This window comes from Aedes albopictus, unplaced genomic scaffold (assembly GCF_035046485.1).
Source record: "Aedes albopictus strain Foshan unplaced genomic scaffold, AalbF5 HiC_scaffold_128, whole genome shotgun sequence".
NCBI lineage: Eukaryota > Metazoa > Arthropoda > Insecta > Diptera > Culicidae > Aedes > Aedes albopictus.
Window position 1 is genome coordinate 33,167 of NW_026916680.1, and position 20,592 is coordinate 53,758.

Here is a 20,592-nt window from a genome sequence, read left to right on the forward strand (position 1 = left end):
GGATCATATTCACCAACAAATAAATTTAAAAAAAAATCAATTTATTGCTCTACCTAACTAACTCATCTCAAATGCTGTATCTCTACGGAGAAATTCCACAGTTGACTAGGAGCTCCCCTACGGCACTCACTCACGCCCACATCGGCGCTGACCAGGTTTTCCAGGCACATTTCAGTCTCACTGTGTACCAGCGTTCCGCCCTTCCGTTCCCACCGCTGCGACTGCTGATTCCCACCTTCGTCCTCGCACTGCTCCAGATGCACCATACCATTCCGTACACTCATACACGCCCCCGAATCCGTTGCCAACTGGCCGGATTTCTTGTTCAGGGACCACTTGGTGGCACCGTCCGCATCGTCCCGGCTACACTCCACCAACAGAACATCGTTTCCCTGAGAGAGCCTATGTTGGCGATGACTTCGCTTCCGGGACCGTTTGTACTTTGGTTTCACATCCAAACACCGCTCGCCGTGCCTCAAATGGCCAAAGGCGGCATTATTCTCGTTGGGCAACTTCAAGTCCAAGAATACATTCTGCATGTACCAACTAAATTTTCGACAGTTCAGTCGCCGCTTCAGATCCTTCATTTGCTGTAGAGATCCCACCGAGAGTCCGTTCGCCTCCGGCCGGGTTTCGTAGAAAAAGTTCTGGAACTCGTCCATCCAGACGGAGGCGATCCGCTTGGTGTTTCTGTAATAAACAATGATTCGTTTTAGTCTACAAGTTAGTGTCTTAAGCCTAGTCGCGTCTTACTTTAAATAAGTGGTGGCACTTCCTAGCGGAAACCCATACGGATGCTTTCGGCGAAACACGTGCCCAATCCTAGAGCACGGAACTACTTCCACATGGGCGCCACAGAGCCACGCCTTCAACGAGAACTCCAACGATTCTCCGCCCCAAATCTCCAGCCCACTGTCGAACCCCCCAAGCTGTTGGAACAAAGCCTTCGACACTATGAACACCCCTCCAGATATAGCCGGACTGAAAAACGGCTGCGACTCGTCATGGTTCCGGTGTTCCAGTTCCTCCTCTGCAACCGGAAGCCAACGAAACCGCAGGCTCCAATCGAATCCACCTCGCAAGCGGGCCGAGTTCGGCCGGTATTCGAACGTGTCCGCATCGATGATGTCGATGATCGGGCTCAGCACCGCCGTGGAATCCACCGTCAGCCGATCTACCAGCGGTTCCAGCCATCCGCGGTTCACCTCGCAGTGACTGTCCAGAAAGATGACGAAGTCTCCGCTGGCGTACGCCACCCCGATGTTCCTGGAACGGATCAAGCCTTGCTTCAGTGGTCGAGGGATGAAGTTCTTCTTCCCGCAGGCAATCACTTACCTTCCCGAACAAAGTTCCGGTGAAACCGTATCAGCGGAATCCGACTCAGGAAGTCCAGGTCGTGCTCGAGCGCCGTGCTGCAGTCATCGATGACGATGATTTCCTGGAGCAGCTCGGGTGGTGTGCGCTTCAGCACGCTGGCGATGGTACGCAGAAGCGTCGAGGTGGCCTCGTTGTAAAACGTGATTATCACAGATGTGGTGCGACCGGGTGAGGTTAGGAATTCCCGGGTATGGCAGCTGTAATGGAGGAGATTTTGGTTTAATATGTATGTGTGCCATCAGCAATCTCATGCTCCCATTTTCATCCTATTCGAAAACAAGCGATTACGACACCGATTGACTCCGTTCTTTTTGTTTTCATGGGTGCTCACTTATAACAAAAAATACAAAAATAAGAAACAAAACAAACAGCGCTTCAATCCTTTGTTTTTCGTGGGATGAAAATGGGAGCCATGAGTTTAGTTTGAGTTTAAACATGAGTTTAAAAGAAGCAATTCTATACACGGTAAAAATTCTGCACGCTCGATGTAAGGGAAAAATCCCTTAACTATTCAACATCCCAATCAACATGATCTGAAATACTTTTCCTTTGATATCGCAATGCAGTCAGTGTTGACTTGAGAACCAAAACAAACCCACTGGAGAAATCAACTGAAAATCGCTTCGATTTGCACTACTGTACAAAGCAATACAATCCAAAGTGAAAAGCTGTTGATTTGGTAATGACTGATTTGGGCATGAAAGTAAATATAGATGACAGGTGGTAGAAAGTGTTTCGCTTCGATTCGCACCTCACTATCAGATGTGAAGTAGTGTAGTGGTAAAGCAGAAGACCGTGACTCTTAAGGTCCTGGTATCGAATCTGGGTGCTGCGGGAACACACTTTTTTTTTAATTTTGATTTTGAAATCAAAACATTGTCAACAACGAATTGAAGTGGACTTCTATTAAAATTGAAGAGGCATTGAATGTTCTTTTTCAAATGATTTTTAAATGATAACAAACTGATTGAACAGTAGTGCGAATTCAAGTGCCAATCTGTTCATATCAGAGTGCAGATTTTTTACCGTGTAGGTCTTTCAACAGTGAGAACGGTTCAGAAGACATATTAAAGAGATCAAAAATATTTATTTTTTCGCAATGTAGCAATGCCAATTGTGATATTTCTGCCCAAATCATCTCATACAAAATATATATGGAAATAAAACCCAAGATGGAATATTTTATGTGGCACATATTTTGAATCTAGCGTTCCAAAACCACGGTTCAAGCGAAAATCTGAGGTGTTAGGTCCCCGAACGTTTAGTACTCTCAGATCATTTTCAACCGCGTTCATGGCCGTTCATGAAGTCATCGACCTTTACCTAGATCCCTGCTGGAAATGTTTTCGCAATCCCTCTTTAAAAATTCGCACTACGTGTTAAGCCCAATGAAGTTTGCCGTGTTTTGTTTCACAATAGTCCTGTTCGACGACGTAGGTTGAACTTTCTAGAAATTTCTCCACCTTGCTCTTACCCGTTCGTCAACAAATGTGCAAAAGCAGGATGCAGCAATTTCGATCATGTCCAACATATCTCATTGAAAATTACTAATATTCGCAGTACTCCGCAGCGCTTTATCTCTACACGGGACCATGTACTTAGTCTAGATCAAGTTTCGGGAGCAACTACCTACTCAATGTTTTATAAGGATTTCGAAATGAAATTTATATTTTGGGAGTACTCCGAGATACACGAAGTGGAAAATTATTGATTTTGGATGTTTTCAAGTGCCTACAGAAGTTTCTTCATATCTTTTAGAAGAATTTGTGCAGATTATTTTCGAAGAGACCTCGCTCAAGTATTCACAGTACCACTTGGGACAGCTAGTGAATGAAATTTTCTTCAGGAAAAGTCTCAGTATTTCAGGAGATCCTTCAACGACTTCTCCAGCACATTCCTTTCCAAAAGTTACTTCAGAAACTTTTACAAGAAGTTCATTTACGACGTCTTTTCTGCGAACATTTTTCTGAGAAGTACTTCTGTGAGTTCTTTAGAAAACTTTGCATAAGATTCCTCGTAATTTCTGTTCACCCTGTGTTTTAAGCATTGATTCGCAACACAAAAATATTTTCTGCATGGGTTGCGATTATAAACAATGCTTCATGTTTACTATTACTATTGGTTTGAAAAATCTGCTATAAAATAGTGTTTGAAGTTTGAGTGTTCAAAAACAGTGTTTTCTAATAGTATTAGGTCATCTGATTTTAAGGAATAGTAATGAAATAACATCGTTTAAAAAATAATGGTGTCTATATGTGACTGTTGTTAAACCTCAACAATAAAATTCCTATGTTTTAAATTAATTATATCATATAAAAAATGATAAACGTATCGTAATCATTCGGGGCAAGATGGCCACCTGTGGTAAAGTCTATGTCGCCATCCGAAAATCAATCTAAAGCAGCCTCAAAATTGTTATAAATATTTAGAGATACTGCAAAACCACAGAAAATTACTTTTTCATATTAGTTGGAGCAGTTAAAATTAACTGCGATGGAGATGATACCTCAAAACAACTTTGAAGTGATTTAGTGTTGAACGGTGATTTATTTCATTGAATATTTTGGCGCAGGGCTGGAAGATCATAGCTAAAACCGCCATAAGAGGGTTCGTTACAAGACGTTGAATTACAGTTAATGCAAGAAAAGAGTAGTAATGTATCTGAAGATAAATCGTTTCGAGAGAAACAAGTTTGCTGAAAAAATGGACCAAATCATAGAACATTTTCAAAGAAATTTCTATCAATTTTATTTCAAACATTATCATAAAGAAAATGTTGGTAAATACTACACCCTCTGTAGGCAAAGCGTTGCGGGTGATTCGACCTTGGTTTATTGATCGTTTCTTAGGGATTGAAGCACTCTCATTGTCAGAATTTAGCTCTGTGGCCGTCTTGCCCCATATGGCAAAAATTCTATGTCGAAAGTAGATTTTTTCAAATGAATGTATTTTGTATTCGTAGTGCAAAATAAAATACTTTTTTTTGTTAAGAAGATAGAAAAGACATGAAACAAAGGGGATGAGTGTTAAATAGCCATATTCTAATGAAAGTATATGCTCCCAAGGCGCCTAAGCTTAGGGTGGCCATCTTGCCCCACAACCCCCTATATTCTATTCTACTATATCGAACTAGTTGCCATTGCGCTGCTTTCACTTTCTACCCTATCATGGTAGAATGATGAGTGTTGTGACTGCAGATTAGAACATCCCTATTTGCTAAACGATAATTCCTCTCTTCCACTCGAACAGATCACAGGTCAAATATGTGTATGAGATGAGAATAAAGAAAGTAGAAGTGCTTTCAACACGACTCAAGCTGGATTTGTTTTTATTAGGAACTAGCTGTCCCGGCAAACTTTGTCTTGCCGTCTTGTGGTGATTTGACAACTGTTGGGATCAAAATATCACCGCACTCTAGATTGGTTTCTTTTTGATCGTGTTGATTTCCTTCCAATCTCATAAAAAAATCAGTACTAGGTATATCAATTTTCTTACATTTCTAGCCGATTTTCGTAACTTTTTGTACATATATGAACACAGCCACCACGAATACGAACCGAACCTTGCAAGAGTCATGCTGATCGGTTCATTCGTTCATGAGTTTTGTTGCCTCAAAGGAATTTCAAACTCATTTTTATATATATAGATAGACTAGATAGATTTCAACGTGTCTTTCCTACCGGTCTTATGTCTTGTCCGCGTCTTATTAAGTCCGTTTCTCGATTAACACAATGAGCACGAGGATGTTGATGAATGGCTGTTGGTTGTTCCTTTTTCCAGTCCGATTGGGGGTCCATTATGAGGTGCCGTTCGTCGATTATATCCAGGTCCGTTAGAGCCATGGGCTCAGAAGAGTGTCAGTGTCAGCTACTCTCAGCCATTGAATTGTTTTTGTAACTCTTCAGAAGATATTGCGAATTTTTTTCCTGGGGTCCTTTCATAGCAGTGAGATTTTTTGGAAAAGTTCCTTCAGAAGTAATATTTTAACCCTCCTAAGATGTTAGGATTTTTGCACCACAATGGCATAGGGCACGATCAGCGTGGCTGTCTGGGCCATATTGACCCCAACATCCTACAATGCGTAATAAGTTAAAATTCTTTCTTAGGCAAAGTTGTGGCCCCTGTTCCACTCTACAATTCGTTCTTTGACACCAAACTTCTAGCTCTCATCGTTTTCTTGCAATTTTGATTTAAATGTGCGGCACAGTGCGCAAAAAAGTGCTTACCATGGCGATTGCAAATTTATGATCTGAAATGCGACGTTTAAATCGAAAATGCAAGAAAACGATAAGAGATGGAAGTTTGATGTCAAAGAACGAATTGTAGAGTGGAATAGGGGCCACAACTTTGCCTAAGAAAAAAAATTTAAATTATTACACATTTTTCAAAGATAGTTGACAAAAACAAATTAAAACACACTACTTTTGAGCTATTTGCTCTAGAAAACTTAGTTATTTAACTAAACCAATTGGTTGAAAGATGCCATTTGATAGAAAATTCAATAATCTTTCGAATAAGGGTCTAAAAACTGCGATAAGTTTGACCATTTTAAAGTTATAGCCAGTTAAGGCAATAAGAGTCAAGAACATGGGTAGTTCAATAACTACGTAACGGTTGAGATTTGACCATATGCGTAGAACAATTTTTTCACCATTTATGGTCCTCTATCACCCTTTAAAAAGTTTGCACTCAGGAACCTAACACCCTGTATAAAACTCCTCCTGAAACTTCTTCGAGAATCCTCGAGGAGCTCTTAAATTCCTAATAAAATTCCTCCGGCATGTTCAACACGGTCTTTTAGATAATTTTCCACGGATCTCTTCAGATTTTTTTTTTCCATGAATTCTTTAGAAATTTCTCCCCCTTTGCTCTAGGTTTAGAGAAACCTCCAGGAATTTTATCAAGATAGTTTTTAGAAAACCTTTCATGCTTAAGAAATTCCTCCACTGATTAATTCAGAAATTTCTCCGCAGATTCATTCAGAAAACCTTCCACAGATTCAAAACATTTTACCGCGATATTTTTTTAAATAAAAATCAAGAGTTTAGAATTCTTACACAAATTTCTTTGAAAAATATTCCAAATATTCTTACAGAAATATTTTTCAAGGATGCCTTGAGATAACTCATCAACGCTTCAGATTTCTCCATATATAGATACTATCTAAAATTGCCCCTTTGATAAAATGCGCCACGAGAAAAAATGTTCATTTCAAACCCCCCCATCTCGTCGATAGCAAACTTTTTGTAAGCGACCTCTCAAATTTGTGTATGGGTTGTTACACTTTGCTGATCTTTCTTTCCTCCTCAAAGCATGACGTAATTTATAGACCTTTATTCTATAAGGAATTCCTCCATCGGTTCCTTTAAAGATTAATCCAAGAATTCTTCAATAAGTTGCCGAAATTCAGAGATTCCGTCAGGAGTTCCTCCTCCTATTTCTTTCAGGATTTCTTTAAAAGATGCATTTAGGAATTGCTCTAGAAAACTTCCCTAGAAACTACTAAATAAACTCCTTTGAAAGTATCACATGGGATTTTTCTATTATACTCTACAGAATAGCTTCTCTATGCGTTCTTCCAGGTTTTCCTAAAGAACTTTCACGACTTCATCCGAGTATTCTTTCAGAAAATCCATGAATTTTGATAGAGGATTCCTCCAGGAATTTCTCTTCTTAATAAATTGCTAAAGTGATTGACGAGCAATGTTCCCAGGTTTTACTCAATTACTCGATTTCTTCAGAAACTCCTTCTAGGATTTGTTCGAGAATTTCCTTCAGTAGTCTAAGGATTTTTCCGTAAATATCAGCAAGATAATTTCAACAGAAATTCACCTAGAGCTTTTTCAAAAATTTCAACAGAAATTCATCTAGAGCTTTTCAGAAATTCACCAGCGTATTTTTTTTTGGAAATTCTTCCAAAGGCTTCTCTAGTGATCCATTGGGAAATTTTGTCAGGGATATTCAGCAGATATTTCTTCAGATTTTACAGAAATACTTCATCAATGAAGGATTTTCTAAAGGAATTCCTGGAGATTCCAATATTATTATTTTTTGAATATATCCTGACAAGAATCCTGAAAAAATCTGACTCAATTTCCGAATCAATCATTATGTAGGAATCTCTGGGAAATACCTGGGGGATTCCCTTCTGGAGGAATTCATCAAATTTTATAAGAAACTTGTGGAAGAATTCAAGGAGAAATTCCTGGAGGACTTTCTGAAAAAAAAACCCTGAAGAGATTTCTAAAGGACACTCGAAAGAATCCTTGAAATCTATTCTGCATGAATCCCAGCAGAAACTACAGACAAAGGTATTTGAGAGGCTCTTGAATACATTTCGGAAAGGATTCTTGGAGTATGTCCTAAAGCAAACCCTGTATGAACTGCCGTTGATACTTCTGGAGGAGTTCATATAAGAATTGCAAGCTGTCTGAAGGTAGAAGTGCTCAAAAACCTCTTAATCATTTTCCTAAATAAGCGCTAGAGAAATTTTCGGAGGCAACCCTGCAGAAGTTTGAAACCAGCGATGTAAACACTCACTTGAACTCAGATACACTCATTTGCTATTCTCTCAGCTCAGAAGCTTGCAATCAAAAAACCAGTGTATGGAAAAGTTTTACTTTGTAGTTCTATCTAGAAGTTTGTCGAAGAAAGTCAGGGTCGCACGCGTATACCAAAATCGGGGCAGAGCTATGAATGACTATGAATTACTCTTACTCTATTCGGCGAACTTTTAGATAAAACTGAATCTCTGAAGGGGTACCAGAAGCGTCTAAAAAAAACCCCTGAAGAAAAGTTTTGATAAATCCCAAGAGAATATTGCTGGAGGAATATTAGATGTACTTCTGAGATACCCCTGGAGGAACTTCGAGAAGAATCTCTTAAAAACTTTCTAGAGTAATTTGGGAAGTAATGTCGGAGAGAATCTCCGTAAAAATCTTCAGAAAGGAACCTCTCGAGGAGCTCCAACAAAAATTTCAGAAAGCATTCCTGTAAAAAAAAATCTGAAGGAATCGATGGAAAAAAACGGTATGAATACTCGGAGGAACCTTTTGAGAATTTCATGCAAGATTTTTTTGAGGAACTGCTGAAAAAATAACTGGAGTTATCTTTGATGCAACTTCTAAAGGATTGACTAAATGAACTTCTCTGCAATGGGGCACGTTCGGTGTAGTACTAGATTTGTAGTAATGAGCTGAATTTTAGTATGATGAGAAGGTCAGTCCTCCGTTTCTGCAATGAAATGCTGCAAAAAGCGTGGGTATTATGATTATTTGCCTAATTTGCTGCTGTTCGAGCACAACTTTGGATAACTATGTTGTTTATATTGCAAGAATTGGAGAAAACAACAACACTGTTGCCCAAAGTTTTGCTTAAACAGCATCAAATTAGGTAAGAAATCATAATACCCTCGCTTTTTGCACCATTTTATTGCAGAAACGGAGAATTGACCTTCTCACCATACTAAAATTCAGCTCATTACTACAATTCTAGTACTTCACCGATCTGTCCTATTTGTTAAGGTATTTCTCTGGGAATTGATTTTTCTGAGGAATGGCTTGGTTAAATCTGGAGAAACGCCGGGAGGTATATAGCAAAAACATTTTTGAGAAATTTCTTACGGAATTCCTGGGAAAATCTAAAAAAAAACCTGAAAGAAATTGCAATGGAACTCCTTGAGGTTTCTTTTGAGGAATTATTTCTGAAATCATTAAAAGGGTTCCAGAGTTCTTTGAGAAATTATTGGAGACAATTCTGTAGGAATCTCTAAGCAACTCCTAGATGTAGATTCTATTTTTATTAAACAGTCTTGAATTTCGAGCTGTCGGACGTTAGCAGCATATGATGTTTTAAAATGTTCCGCGCATAGGGTTCAATATTGAAGTAATTTCCTTGGGGGCGTACCAGTATAGGGGTCGCTGTAATTTGGAAACCTTGGTTGACCAGCTCTGATTTTACCATGGCAACACTTGTCTATAAAGAGTTTTAGAAATATCCATAGAACAGGCATGTGATTTTATATACTTCTACCTTGAAGAATCTTCTCTAAATTTTATGAAGAACGTTTTCAAGGAATCTCTTAAAAAAAATACAGCAAAATTCTCCTGGACATAGCTTTTGTTAAAATCCGTGATTTCCTTACGCGCAAAAAAGGAAAAAATTGTTCTTTGGGTACAGAAACGTTGACAATTCCAAAGAACTGGTGGTAGCTTAGATTATTATATACGCCGACGCCGGTGGGATGTGCATAGGCGCACATGTCTATTTGGAATTTCATGGAAACCCTTCAGGAAATCTTTATGCAATTCATCTTGAAGTTCCTACAATATATCCTACTAAAGTTCTTCAGGTTTTTTGTTTCCTTTGTGTGTTCTTTTGAAGTTCCTAAAAGAGTCAGTTCTTTGGACATTTTTCCAACATTACTTTATTTGAAAACTCTTACAAGAAATTAGTCGAAAATCCTTCAGAAGAATATTTTGGCGGATCGATTGATGAGTTTAACCGGGAAGACTGCGTATCCGTTCAAATCCAAGATCCTTCAGAAGTTGCTTCGGCAATTCCTGCAAAAGATTTATCGGGATTCGCTTCAGGAGTTCATGGGGAAATAGTTCCTTCTTAAAGTCCTTTATCAATACATTCCCAGCAAACGCAAAGTCATATATGCAGTTGCATAGGATGCTAAAGTGGAGGCCATAGACCCGCGTGTTAAGTGCGCATATCGCCTCCACTTTAGCATCGTATGCATCATCATATACGATCGTGTGTTTGCTGGGTTAAAGAACTTCTACATTAGCTATTTTGGAAAATACTTCGGCTGATTCCAAAAAACAAAATGCGAATTCTCCCAGGAGCTCTTTCGAAGGGATTTCAAGGAGGTATTTTGTAAATTTTTCCAATATTTTTTTCTGAAATATCTCAATGAATAGCTTCTGGAAGTTTTCCAGGCAATTTTAAAGAAGTTCAATCGGCAATTTTTTGAAGAGTTCCTTCAAAAATTTCTGCAGCAGGTCTTTTGAACAATTTTCAAGAGTTCCTTTGGAAGGAACTGCAGAAGAATTTCCTGATTCCGATGGAACTCCTGAAGTAACTTCTTCCCGGAGAAACATTTGCAGGAAAAAGAAACCTCTGGAGGCTTTTTCGACTATTTTTCGAAACTGGCACTCTTAAAGCGTGATAAGCCATACAAGAGGGTTTGTTGTGGCGGCAATGATTAGGTTTTGTGATGTCTTATAGAAATCATTCTTAAAAGAGTGCTAACGAATAATTCTCAATAATTCCAGAAATATCTTAGATTGCTTAAAAACTTTCAATCTTTTTCCTTCGAAAAATTCTGTAGCGGTTCCTTGGGAAAATTTCTCTGGGAATCGCCCTAAAACCAGAGAGGTAAGTTGTCGGCTAGTTAGAGTCTTTTCAATACAGCTGACTCTCCACATATCGATATTGAAGGGACCATCGAGATAGGGAGAGATCGAACTCAAGAACCAATTTGTAATGCACACTAGATTGAAAAATCGTCCGTAACTAGGAAAAACCGTAACAAACAGATGTCACTTCACCTTTCCAGAATGTTTTGTATCTAAGAAACGAGATCTAGCAACCTGTAAAAACGGGCATATTGACATATGGAGAGAAAATCTCGAACAAAAACGAACGAGATCGCATCGAGATAGAGAGATATCGATATATAGAAAGGTAAAATGTATGCTGATTAATAGGACCGAACAAACCATCGAAATAGGGAGAGATATCGAGATATAGAACATCGACATGTAGAGGGTCGACTGTAGGAGCAAAACCAAGAGCAAAACAGATATCGAAGCAAACCATACATTTGGCAAGTTTTCCCATACAAACTTCAAGCTTGTTGAGCGCCATCTTAGGCATAATCGATTTTGCTCAAATTTTTAACGTAGCTTCTAGTCCAAAACAGCTGATTCAGGAGATAAGACTTCTTCATATAAGTATGGGCCACCCTAATAAGTATGTTTCAAATGCATTTAAAATTCGACATATTATTCTAATATCAAATCTTTTTCTTTCAAGTAAAAATATTAAAAAAAAACGAGAAAATTTTACAAAATACGTAAATAATAAAGAGATTTCAAGTACTAGTCATTACATTCAATTGGGATTTATACTTTGCAAGACTTACTTTGCGTGTCGCGTATCGGGCAGCGCCCGATCGACGCCAATCCGATCGCTCAGCTCCAGATTGAAGTAGTGCCGCTGATATGTGCCATTGGTCGAAGCAGGCGTCGCCAACGGCGACCTCACCGTTTCGGCGTAGTTCGAACTTGCATTACCGCCAACAGCCACGCGCCTACTCAGTTCGTTCCAGCTGCTGTAGACCCGCGCCAGACTGGCGGTTTGATTTAGGTCTTCCACTTTCCGTTTGATCTGCGGCTCGTGAAACAGGTAGACGTTGTTCCAGAAGATAAACAGCAGCCCAAACACCAAAATCACCAGAAAGCCGCACTTTTTGCGGAAGAAAATTTTCATTTTGCCGCCGCCGGATTCAAGAACGACACGCGAGTGACTGATAGTTGGTTGTGGTACGCCCCGCGGTCACCGCGGAAGCAAGGCCATGTGGCTAGGTCGGTCTGTGGTAGCGTGGCACTGCGTGTGACGGCGGCTAATCTCTATCTGGGTTTGTTGGTTTGGTGCCGATTTGCGTGCTTTCGGGGTTACAGTCGGGTGCGATAACGCATTGAGTGGGATTCTTGTGGCGTCGTTTTATTTTTGTTTCTAATAAGTAGGATTATTCTCGATTATCTGCAATGAAACATATAAAAGAAGCATGAAAAGTCTATTGTACAGTTTGAACTGATAAAAATGAGTTTGTTTATTGTTCAATCGACACTACTGAATCATTGTTGACCCTGTAATATCACCCGTTTTCATGAGTTGTTCATAGTTATTAGCTTTTATAGCTCATGTTTACAAAAACATTATGTATTCGCATTCATTGGTCCTATACTGCATACAGGGAAAACTATTTCCGTCGCGTTCCACTCATCAATTGCAATATACGCTATGCGTCTAAGCGCGTTGAAATGTCTAAGATGTGTTCTAATCGACTTGAGGGGTCCAGCTAGGATGTTCAGAAGCATGCCAATTTGCAACAAACTCACAATCAGCGATCTGCGATCTAGCTATCTGGACACATCTGCCTCCGACGCGCGGCACAACTGAACCAAGGTCCAATTGAAGCCAATTTGCACCATTCCGTGTCTCCTAAACCAATTGCACTCTTCTCCGTTGCACTGCGATGATTGTTGGTGCTACACTACATAATTGCCGGTCTTCACGCCTTTCAATTGAATCTGAACAAATGGTTTCATTGTTGTTCAACGTCGCGGTCATCATGCAATAAACATCGGATAGTGATTGTGGGACATTCTCGCGAAACTAGAATCCGCACATGGGAACCTGGCGATGACGAGTCATCGTCCGCGCGTTTGTTCGATTGATTCGAGATGTTCTCCTTATCAGCAGCACCAACCAGCGATAAACTATTCCACGAAAGCGCGAGTGAGCGAATTGGGATGGGAATCGGTGTAAAACGGAATGTTCATAGAAACTCCTAGAACTGTTATGCTTAGATACTAATAAGATCATAGATGTAGGTAGATGTAGAAAAAAATGCACAGGTACAACTGTACTTTACTGAAAAAAAAAATCTTGATACAATATGAAGGAAATCTTGGAAAAATTCCTTGAGATACTTTTGAAGGAATACCTGGAAGCATTACATGAGAAACTTCTGGAGCAACTATAGAATCTGAGGAATGCCGGCAAGTCGGACTCCATGTAGGCGTCCCGGAAAGCTGTGAAGGTTGGGCCTGAAAAGGCTGGCCCGTCCCGCGTGGAAGAGAACAGGGGGTTGCGACCGTTGTTAGGCCCTCAGCAACCACAGAGTAGAGTAAACCAAGGGGAGGACCCCCTTGGACCAAAGTCGAACGGAAGAGGAAGAAGGAAAAACCGCAGGTCGAGGAGATCATGGACGCCAAACCAAGAAGGCGTAAAAGAGGAGGTGCCAAGCACGTGAAAGGCGACGCGCTCGTCATCAAGACCAAACAGTCTGAATACTCGGACGTCTTGAAAACGATGCGAAGCGATGCCAAGCTCGTAGATCTGGGAGCCGATGTGTGCAGTATCAGGCGTACTCGTGCGGGCGAAATGATCCAAGAGAGCGACAAGGTTCGCAAGGGCGCCACCTACAAAAGTTTGGCGGAAGAGGTCCTTGGCGAAGGGGTAGAGGTAGAGGCCTCTTACAGCAGAGGAGACTCTGAAGGTAAGAAACCTAAACGAGGTCACCGAAGCGGAAGAGCTCGTCCTCGTCCGGACGTAGAGACACACATCGGCTGATAACTGCACGAATCCACCTTGCTTGAACACATCGTCGATCGTTTTATTCCAGACCCGTGCCGCTTGTTTGAGCCCATATAGACTCTGTTTGAGGCGATACACACCGGTGGAGTTGCCGGTCTCGTACCCAGGAGGCTGATTCATGAAGACCTCTTCATTCAACTTACCATACAAGTAGGCAGTCTTGATGTCCACATGCTTGACGAGTAGATTCCTCTTCCTCAGCGAATGTAAGGTGACCTGCCTGGAAACCGGGGCGAAAACCTCGTCATAGTCGCATCCGATTTTTTGGGAAAAGCCTTGGGCGACTGATCTGGCTTTGTACCGTACGACGTTGCCGGTTTGATCCTCCTTGCGCTTGAACACCCACTTGCAACCAACCTTCTTGCAGCCGGCTGGAAACGTGATGGTCTTCCACATATCGTTTTCCATCAGAGAACGGAATTCCTCGTCCATCGTTGTCTTCCAGAATACACTTTCCGGACTGGCCATTTCTTCTTCGTAGCTTCGTGGTCCAGCATCCGAATGCGAAACCATGCCAATCGTTTCGCGGTATCGCACTGGAGACATACCCTTGGTTTGACGGATCGATCTCTGGGGAAACGCAGCGCCTTCATCCAGCATTGAATCGTCTGCAGTGTCGTATCCACATTCATTATCGCTGTCCAAATCATCCAAAGGTTTTTGATTGACCGCCGGCGTAGCCTCGACATCGACTGGCCTCGATCCAAGCTCAAAATCAATGACAATTTTTCGCTTCCTGATACCCACTGACGCTGTCGGCCTGTTCAAGGAGCTTCTCCTCAACGAAATTTGCGTCACGACTGATGACCACTTGTCGAGTTGATCGATCCAAGAAGCGGTATGCTTTGTGGTCCGGCGAGTACCCAACGAACGTTAGTTTTGTCGACGTCGGGCTCAACTTCTTCCTCTTCTGCTTGGTGACGTGGACGTGCGCCGCACTACCGAAGACCTTCAGGTGCATCACATCCATGCCAATGCTCGAACGGAGTTGTTGGAACCGACTTCGAAGGCAAAATGTTCTGCAAATAAACAGCAGTACTTACCGCCTCAGCCCAGTAGCACTCTGGAAGTTTGGCATCGAACAGCATGCACCGGCTAATCTCGACTAGATACCGGTTCTTCCTCTCGGCGACGCCATTCTGCTGAGAAGAGTAGCGGTGAATTGCGCCCGAATCCCTTCTTGCCTGTAGAACTTTCTCAGCGCACTTCCGGTATAATCGCCGCCTTGATTGCTTTTGAGCGGCCGGCCGAATTGGGCCACGTACTCCATTATCTTCTCCGGGACTTCTTCCTTCTTCCGAAGCAGGTACTGCCGTTGGCAGCATAGTTGTCCCATGTTAATAGGGATTCCCGTAGAACATGGGACATCTATGCTGCACACGGCAGGGTACAGGACGCAAAACCTACTGTAGTCGTCGATGATGCTCATGAAATATCGGCACCCTGACACCGATACGTTTTCCACAGGGTCGTAAACGTCGACCTCGTGGAGCACAGCCGTGGATTTCCTATCCACCGATTTTGAAAACGGTTTCCGACTCATTTTGGCATTCTGGCAGCAGTCGCATCCTTATCGCACTCCGCAATCGTACAGCTTCAGTCCATTCACCAGGTTCTTGTTAACCATCTCTTCGAGCACATTGGGATCGCGATGCCCCCAAATCACCGATGCCACACGTGTTGGCAGTCCACGTTGTGGTGGTCCTTCGCAGCCATCGTCACTTCTTTCGTTGTTCTCACCTTGTAGAGTCCACCAGTTTTGACCGCGGCCGCTGCTAGTTGGCCGCCGACGAGAATCCGGCATCCTACCTCATCGAACGTCACTGCGGCGTCTCTCTCAACGAGCTTGGGTACAGAGAGGAGGTTGATTTCAAAGCTTGGTACGTAGAGCATGTTGCCTAGGGTAACGGTGGTTGTTTTTCCGTCGTCATAGTAACACAACAACCGCCCTGAGCCGACGCCATCCACCTTCGCAATTTTTCCATCTGCCAGGCTGACAGATTTAACGTAGCTTTCGTTGAGATCCTCGAAAAATCCTCGCTCGCCGCACATGTGCAATCCGTCTGGTTGTGGCCAATTTTCTTGCAAAAATGACACACAATTGCCTTCTTCCTCGAACAATTGGCATTCAACACTGAATCCGCCGATCCGTGGTTCCGTTTCGCCGTTTCATCCAGCAGCTTGGTTTTGACCAGCTCCAGTTTCAGTTCGTCGTCGGAACGGCTCTCGAGGGCCGTTGTCAGCATATCGAAGGAATCGGGCAGGCTCCTCGGCACCAGTGCAACCATCAGCGGCTCACCCAGGTCCAGTCCAGCACACGACAGCTTACCAAACAGCTCTTCCAGCTCGAACAAATGGTTCTGCATGTCGTCTCCGTCCTTGTACGTTTTGTTGCAGAATCGCTTCAGGACCACAACCTTCGAGCAGAGGGACGTCTTCTGGTGGTGCTTCTGGATGTTTTCCCATGCTTCCTTGGCCGTCTTCGTATCACGAATCAGGGGGTGTTGCTTGTCCTCCACCAGCAGCGCAATCGTCGCTCTTGCTTTGCGGTCTCCTACCTTCCAAACGTCCGTCAGGGGCTCCGGGGATTTATCCTCAATGTACTTCCACATGTCCTCTAGAGTCAGCAGCATTTCCGCCTTGAATTTCCACACCGAGTAGTTGGAGTTATTCAGGTGTAGGGAAATTCGACTAAACTGATTGACGGTTTACTAAAGACTAATTTATTTTCATTCTAATGACAAATTCATATAAATTCATAGGTTGCTACGATTCGTAACATCTAACAGTCACGGCACTGCGGCAACAGTGCAACGTGCAGGTGGCCACCACAGTCATTCGGCTACGGAAGGGACCGCCAGGGACACAGGTAACCTAAAAGTCCGTTAAAGTGGAGAGAATCAGCTGCACGAGTCCACCCATTTGTCTGATTTATACCCGGAAATCCGTGAACAACAGGCACCCAACGGCTGGTACAAGGTGCCCGGCCTTCAAGAAAGCCGCAGTGAACAAATCACAGTGTACACCGCAATACAATTGGGTCACGAGTACCCATACAATTGGGTCGCGGATGGTTTCAGAAAAAGGGCGGCGATATGGACGACGGGTAAATACCCCGTCCAGGAGTTGGTTTCTACTACCAATGAGGGCTTCGTGGTCGCCAAGGTAAACGGAGTCTTCTTCTGTAGCGGTTATGTGCCTCCACTGTGGCCGATCGAGCAATTCACGTATATGCTGGACTCACTGGCGTAGCCACGGGGGATTTTAGGGTTAAACAACACCGCCCCCCCCCCCCCCCCCACAGAGCCAAAATTTGTGGAACAAATTTTCAGTATAAAGCGCTTTGAGACGAAACGTTTTTTCGGCTGCGCCGCTATTTTCAAACTACGAATACAATTGCTCATTACTGTTTACAAAATGTAAGTGTCAAACAAAAAAAGGTATCATTGACCGTTGAAAACCCCTCCCAGAGACAATTTCTGGCTACGCCACTGGCTGGACTGTATGACGACCGTGTTAACAGGGCGAAGGCCGGTGGTAATAGCGGTTGGCTTTAATGCCTGGGCCGTGAAATTGAGCAGCGCTGAAGAACGAGATAAGGGCCAGCAAAAAGGTCTGCTTCGAGGGTCTCTGTCAATAAGAATCCGTGGAGTGATGCCTACAGGCCAAGACGATAGGTGTAATGGCTCCTACAGAGAAATCTCCAGAGATGTTGGAGGGGATCATTGGAGGACTTTTTCCGCGTCATGATCCTAGTCCTTGGCCTCCTTTCGTAGGACAGCCGAGGACTGGGGCTGGCGATGAGGAGAGGGTCACCGATGTGGAACTTGCGGGGATAGCAAAGTCCATTAGCGTAGGTAAGGCCCCAGGTCCGGACGGAGTTCCGAACCTGGCCTTAAAAGTAGCTATTGCAGAGGCTCCCGAGCTGTTGAGGTCTGCCTTGCAGAAATCCCAGAAGTATGGAAGAGGCAGAGCCTGGTTCTATTGCCAAACTCGGGGAAATTACCCGGAGACCCGTCGGTATATAGACCAATATGCTTGATATAAACGGTGGGGAAGGTGCTCGAAAAGATCATCCTCAATAGAATGTTGAGGCACACCGAGGGTGTAAATGGTCTCTCGAGTAGCCAGTATGGCTTCCGGAAGGGGAGGTCGACCGAAGACGCTATCCTGTCGGTTACCAAAACCGCCGGGAAAGCACTCGAGCGTGAGAGAAGGGGGATTCGTTACTGTTCAGTAGTGACTCTGGATGTAAGGAATGCGTTTAATAGCGCCAGTTCGTCAGCTATTGCCGATTCGATCTTGCGTCTGGGGATACCCGGGTACATTACAAGATTCTCGGAAGTTATTTAGAAGTTGTAGTACCAGTTTACGACACAGAGGTGGGTCGGTAGTGCTTTCACATAACCTCAGGAGTCCCGCAAGGTTCCATCCTGCGTCCGGTGTTACGAAACGTGGAGTTGACTACCACACACAAATCTTGGACAGACAGACACACCATTGGTATCGAAGTTTACCTGTATCTAGATACGCCTGTATTTGACCCTTGAAAAAGGTCAAATACAAAGGGCCGAAACGTCGGAAAATGCAACACGTTTTAATTATCCCTAGTCGAAAAGTATGTTTACACATGTTTCTGAAATAGCTGTACTAAGCCTAAAACAAGCTTTTTATCACTTAATTTTCATGTGTAAATGTTACTAAATTTAATGTTTCGATTTATCACTTCACATGAATTCACTTGGTGTGGTGAAGCCTTTCAGTATGCCATGCACTTTATCCGGCTCCTCCCTAAGCGGCGAGCTTCCAATCACGTCATACGGGAAGGCCCACGTTGATGTTGATGGCTGTGCCACCGCTTCGGATCGATAGCTGACCTTGCCGCAGCGCACCGCACGAATATTTTACGCGAAGCCAAAAAATGACTCACATTGCAGCGAAGAGAAGACCACTACCTACTGCCACCGCTTGTTTTTGGGGATTCTTCGTTTCTGTTTCGCCGCAATCTTAGCAGGCACTGGGCCATTATTACTGTTAGGCGCCGGGTCGCGGTTTTTGCGATTGCAGAAGACCCCGAAATTAGCCGAGCGCACCTATACCTGTGGCTACTACTTACAAATCAGGTACATACGAAACCATCGGCTACCACGATGATAAGCAAAAACAATAATAAGAGTCTAATCACAGTGAAAAGAGTTACCTGTACGTACATTGGACCACCCCGCTAATGGGCGATTTATTGAAAGAACATCACTTCAATGCACCATATACAAGACAGGAAATCACATGTGACCATTGATTGAGTTCGGCACCGCTAAACAATGCACTGGCACACGCGCTCGATCACGTTCCGAAGCCACCTGGCTAGCCCGCGGATAAGCTCCCGGTTTGATCCGGTCCGATGGGAATTCGCGTAGCACAATAGAATACCTACAACACGCTGCGTTCGATTCGAACCGAACGCGTTACCGGCTCAATTGATACTGATGAACCAACAACCATGTCAGCTTGCGAAAGTAGGCGAACTCCACGCGTGCCTTCGTTTATTGCTCCACGCAGCAGGCGGGGCGGGGCGGTGCGGCCGGCCGGCGCCTACTGATTCGTTCATTCGTTCGTTCATTCATTCGTTCTATTTGCATCAACGTGCAAATGTGCCTACTGCGGCGGCGATGTGCTACTAATTTGCGGAAATGATGATTGCTGGATTGATTCTGCCGTAGAAAGTTCTAATTAGTAAACAAATGGGGTCAAGCTGCTCTTGAACGAGTAGCGTAGGCACGGCGGCTTTCACTGCTTCAGTAGGCGGTGTTCTATGACATATTCGGCTCTGTTAACAAATAAAAAAATCACACGAAATGGATTAAATTTTACTCGGAATTAAGTTTTGTGTTATAGATAGTTGAATAAAGCTTTACAAAATTTACATATTTGTTTACTACAGGTTAGGATGTCTTTAGAATATTTCAACAATGATTGATTGAAGTTATTTCTTTGTTAAGACTCATTGGCTTTATTTCCGACTTAATAAATAATCAAACAGATAACGATTAAATTGATGGAACGTGTAAGAATTTTGCGTTAACACCAATTCAAATTTAATGCGTTTTGTCCCAAATGTGATACCTCATTAGGATCCCAATAGAAACCAAAACATTACAAATCACCAATCTGCCATTAAAAGTTTAAGTCCCAGTTCACGATTTCAACCAAGCGCTGCGCTGGTCCGTATAAGCTAGAACAGCAGTTGTTTTGCATTCAACCATCGTTTCCTAACGATCATAAAACGATCGTTAAACAAACCCGAAAAATTAGCGAGAAATTACCTACAGCTCTAATAACCACGTTTCCCCGCAAATGAACACATTCCGAATAGAGCGCTAAAACGCCAGGTAAACACCTTATACCGCGCGAATCAAAAGCCTCGATCGACCAACCCATCATCGCCATTATAATCATTTCGAAGCCGAAGAACAAACATATGCGTGTCAATTTGCACCTCTAGGCTAGCGCCACTCTGCACGCCACGTGAATCGAAGTAGGCCGCTGTGGAGAAGAATCGGCACTGTTCTCTCTCATGTCGATGAGGCAATCGAGACTGCTGGACGCAGTTCACCAGCGCAGCATCACCCGTGTAGGCTTCGTTGCACACAAGATTCAAATCTAGATCGTAGCAAGCGAAACAATATGTCGAAAGCATTGCTGGAATGTGTGAAATGCATCGTTTTGCGAAGAGCTTTCTTCTGTCGCATATAAATCAAAGGACATGTGTGCAACTTTGTTGCATACTCGTGATAAATGTATTGGCATGGCTCATGGTGGGTC

General features: G+C 43.0%; 1 protein-coding gene across 4 annotated transcripts; it reads right to left on the minus strand.

Annotated features, from left to right (window-relative positions):
• Positions 1-30: 30 nt before the first annotated feature.
• On the minus strand, positions 31-19,492 carry LOC109413326 (polypeptide N-acetylgalactosaminyltransferase 16). Of its 4 annotated transcripts, none has more exons than XM_019687045.3 (5): positions 18,981-19,492; positions 11,531-12,150; positions 1,336-1,574; positions 754-1,282; positions 31-690 (listed from the first exon to the last, which is right to left on the minus strand). In XM_019687045.3, the coding sequence occupies exons 2-5, from the start codon at positions 11,875-11,877 to the stop codon at positions 63-65; spliced, it is 1,743 nt and encodes a 580-aa protein (XP_019542590.2). In that variant the 5' UTR covers positions 11,878-12,150; positions 18,981-19,492; the 3' UTR covers positions 31-62. The 4 variants fall into 4 exon arrangements, with proteins under 4 accessions (XP_019542590.2, XP_019542589.2, XP_062699260.1 ...); XM_019687044.3 differs by having other exon boundaries at positions 18,971-19,492; XM_062843276.1 differs by lacking the exon at positions 18,981-19,492 and adding an exon at positions 18,701-18,913.
• Positions 19,493-20,592: the final 1,100 nt, after the last annotated feature.

What these genes read in the sequence shown, in the direction of transcription:
- LOC109413326 (XM_019687045.3), bottom strand. Translation starts at nt 11,877, where the DNA reads ATGAAAATTTTCTTCCGCAAAAAGTGCGGCTTTCTGGTGATTTTGGTG. An exon ending in CCGGAACTTTGTTCGGGAAG is followed by an intron (nt 1,283 to 1,335) that starts GTAAGTGATTGC and finishes CACTGAAGCAAG; the next exon opens with GCTTGATCCGTTCCAGGAAC. An exon ending in AGTGCCACCACTTATTTAAA is followed by an intron (nt 691 to 753) that starts GTAAGACGCGAC and finishes TGTTTATTACAG; the next exon opens with AAACACCAAGCGGATCGCCT.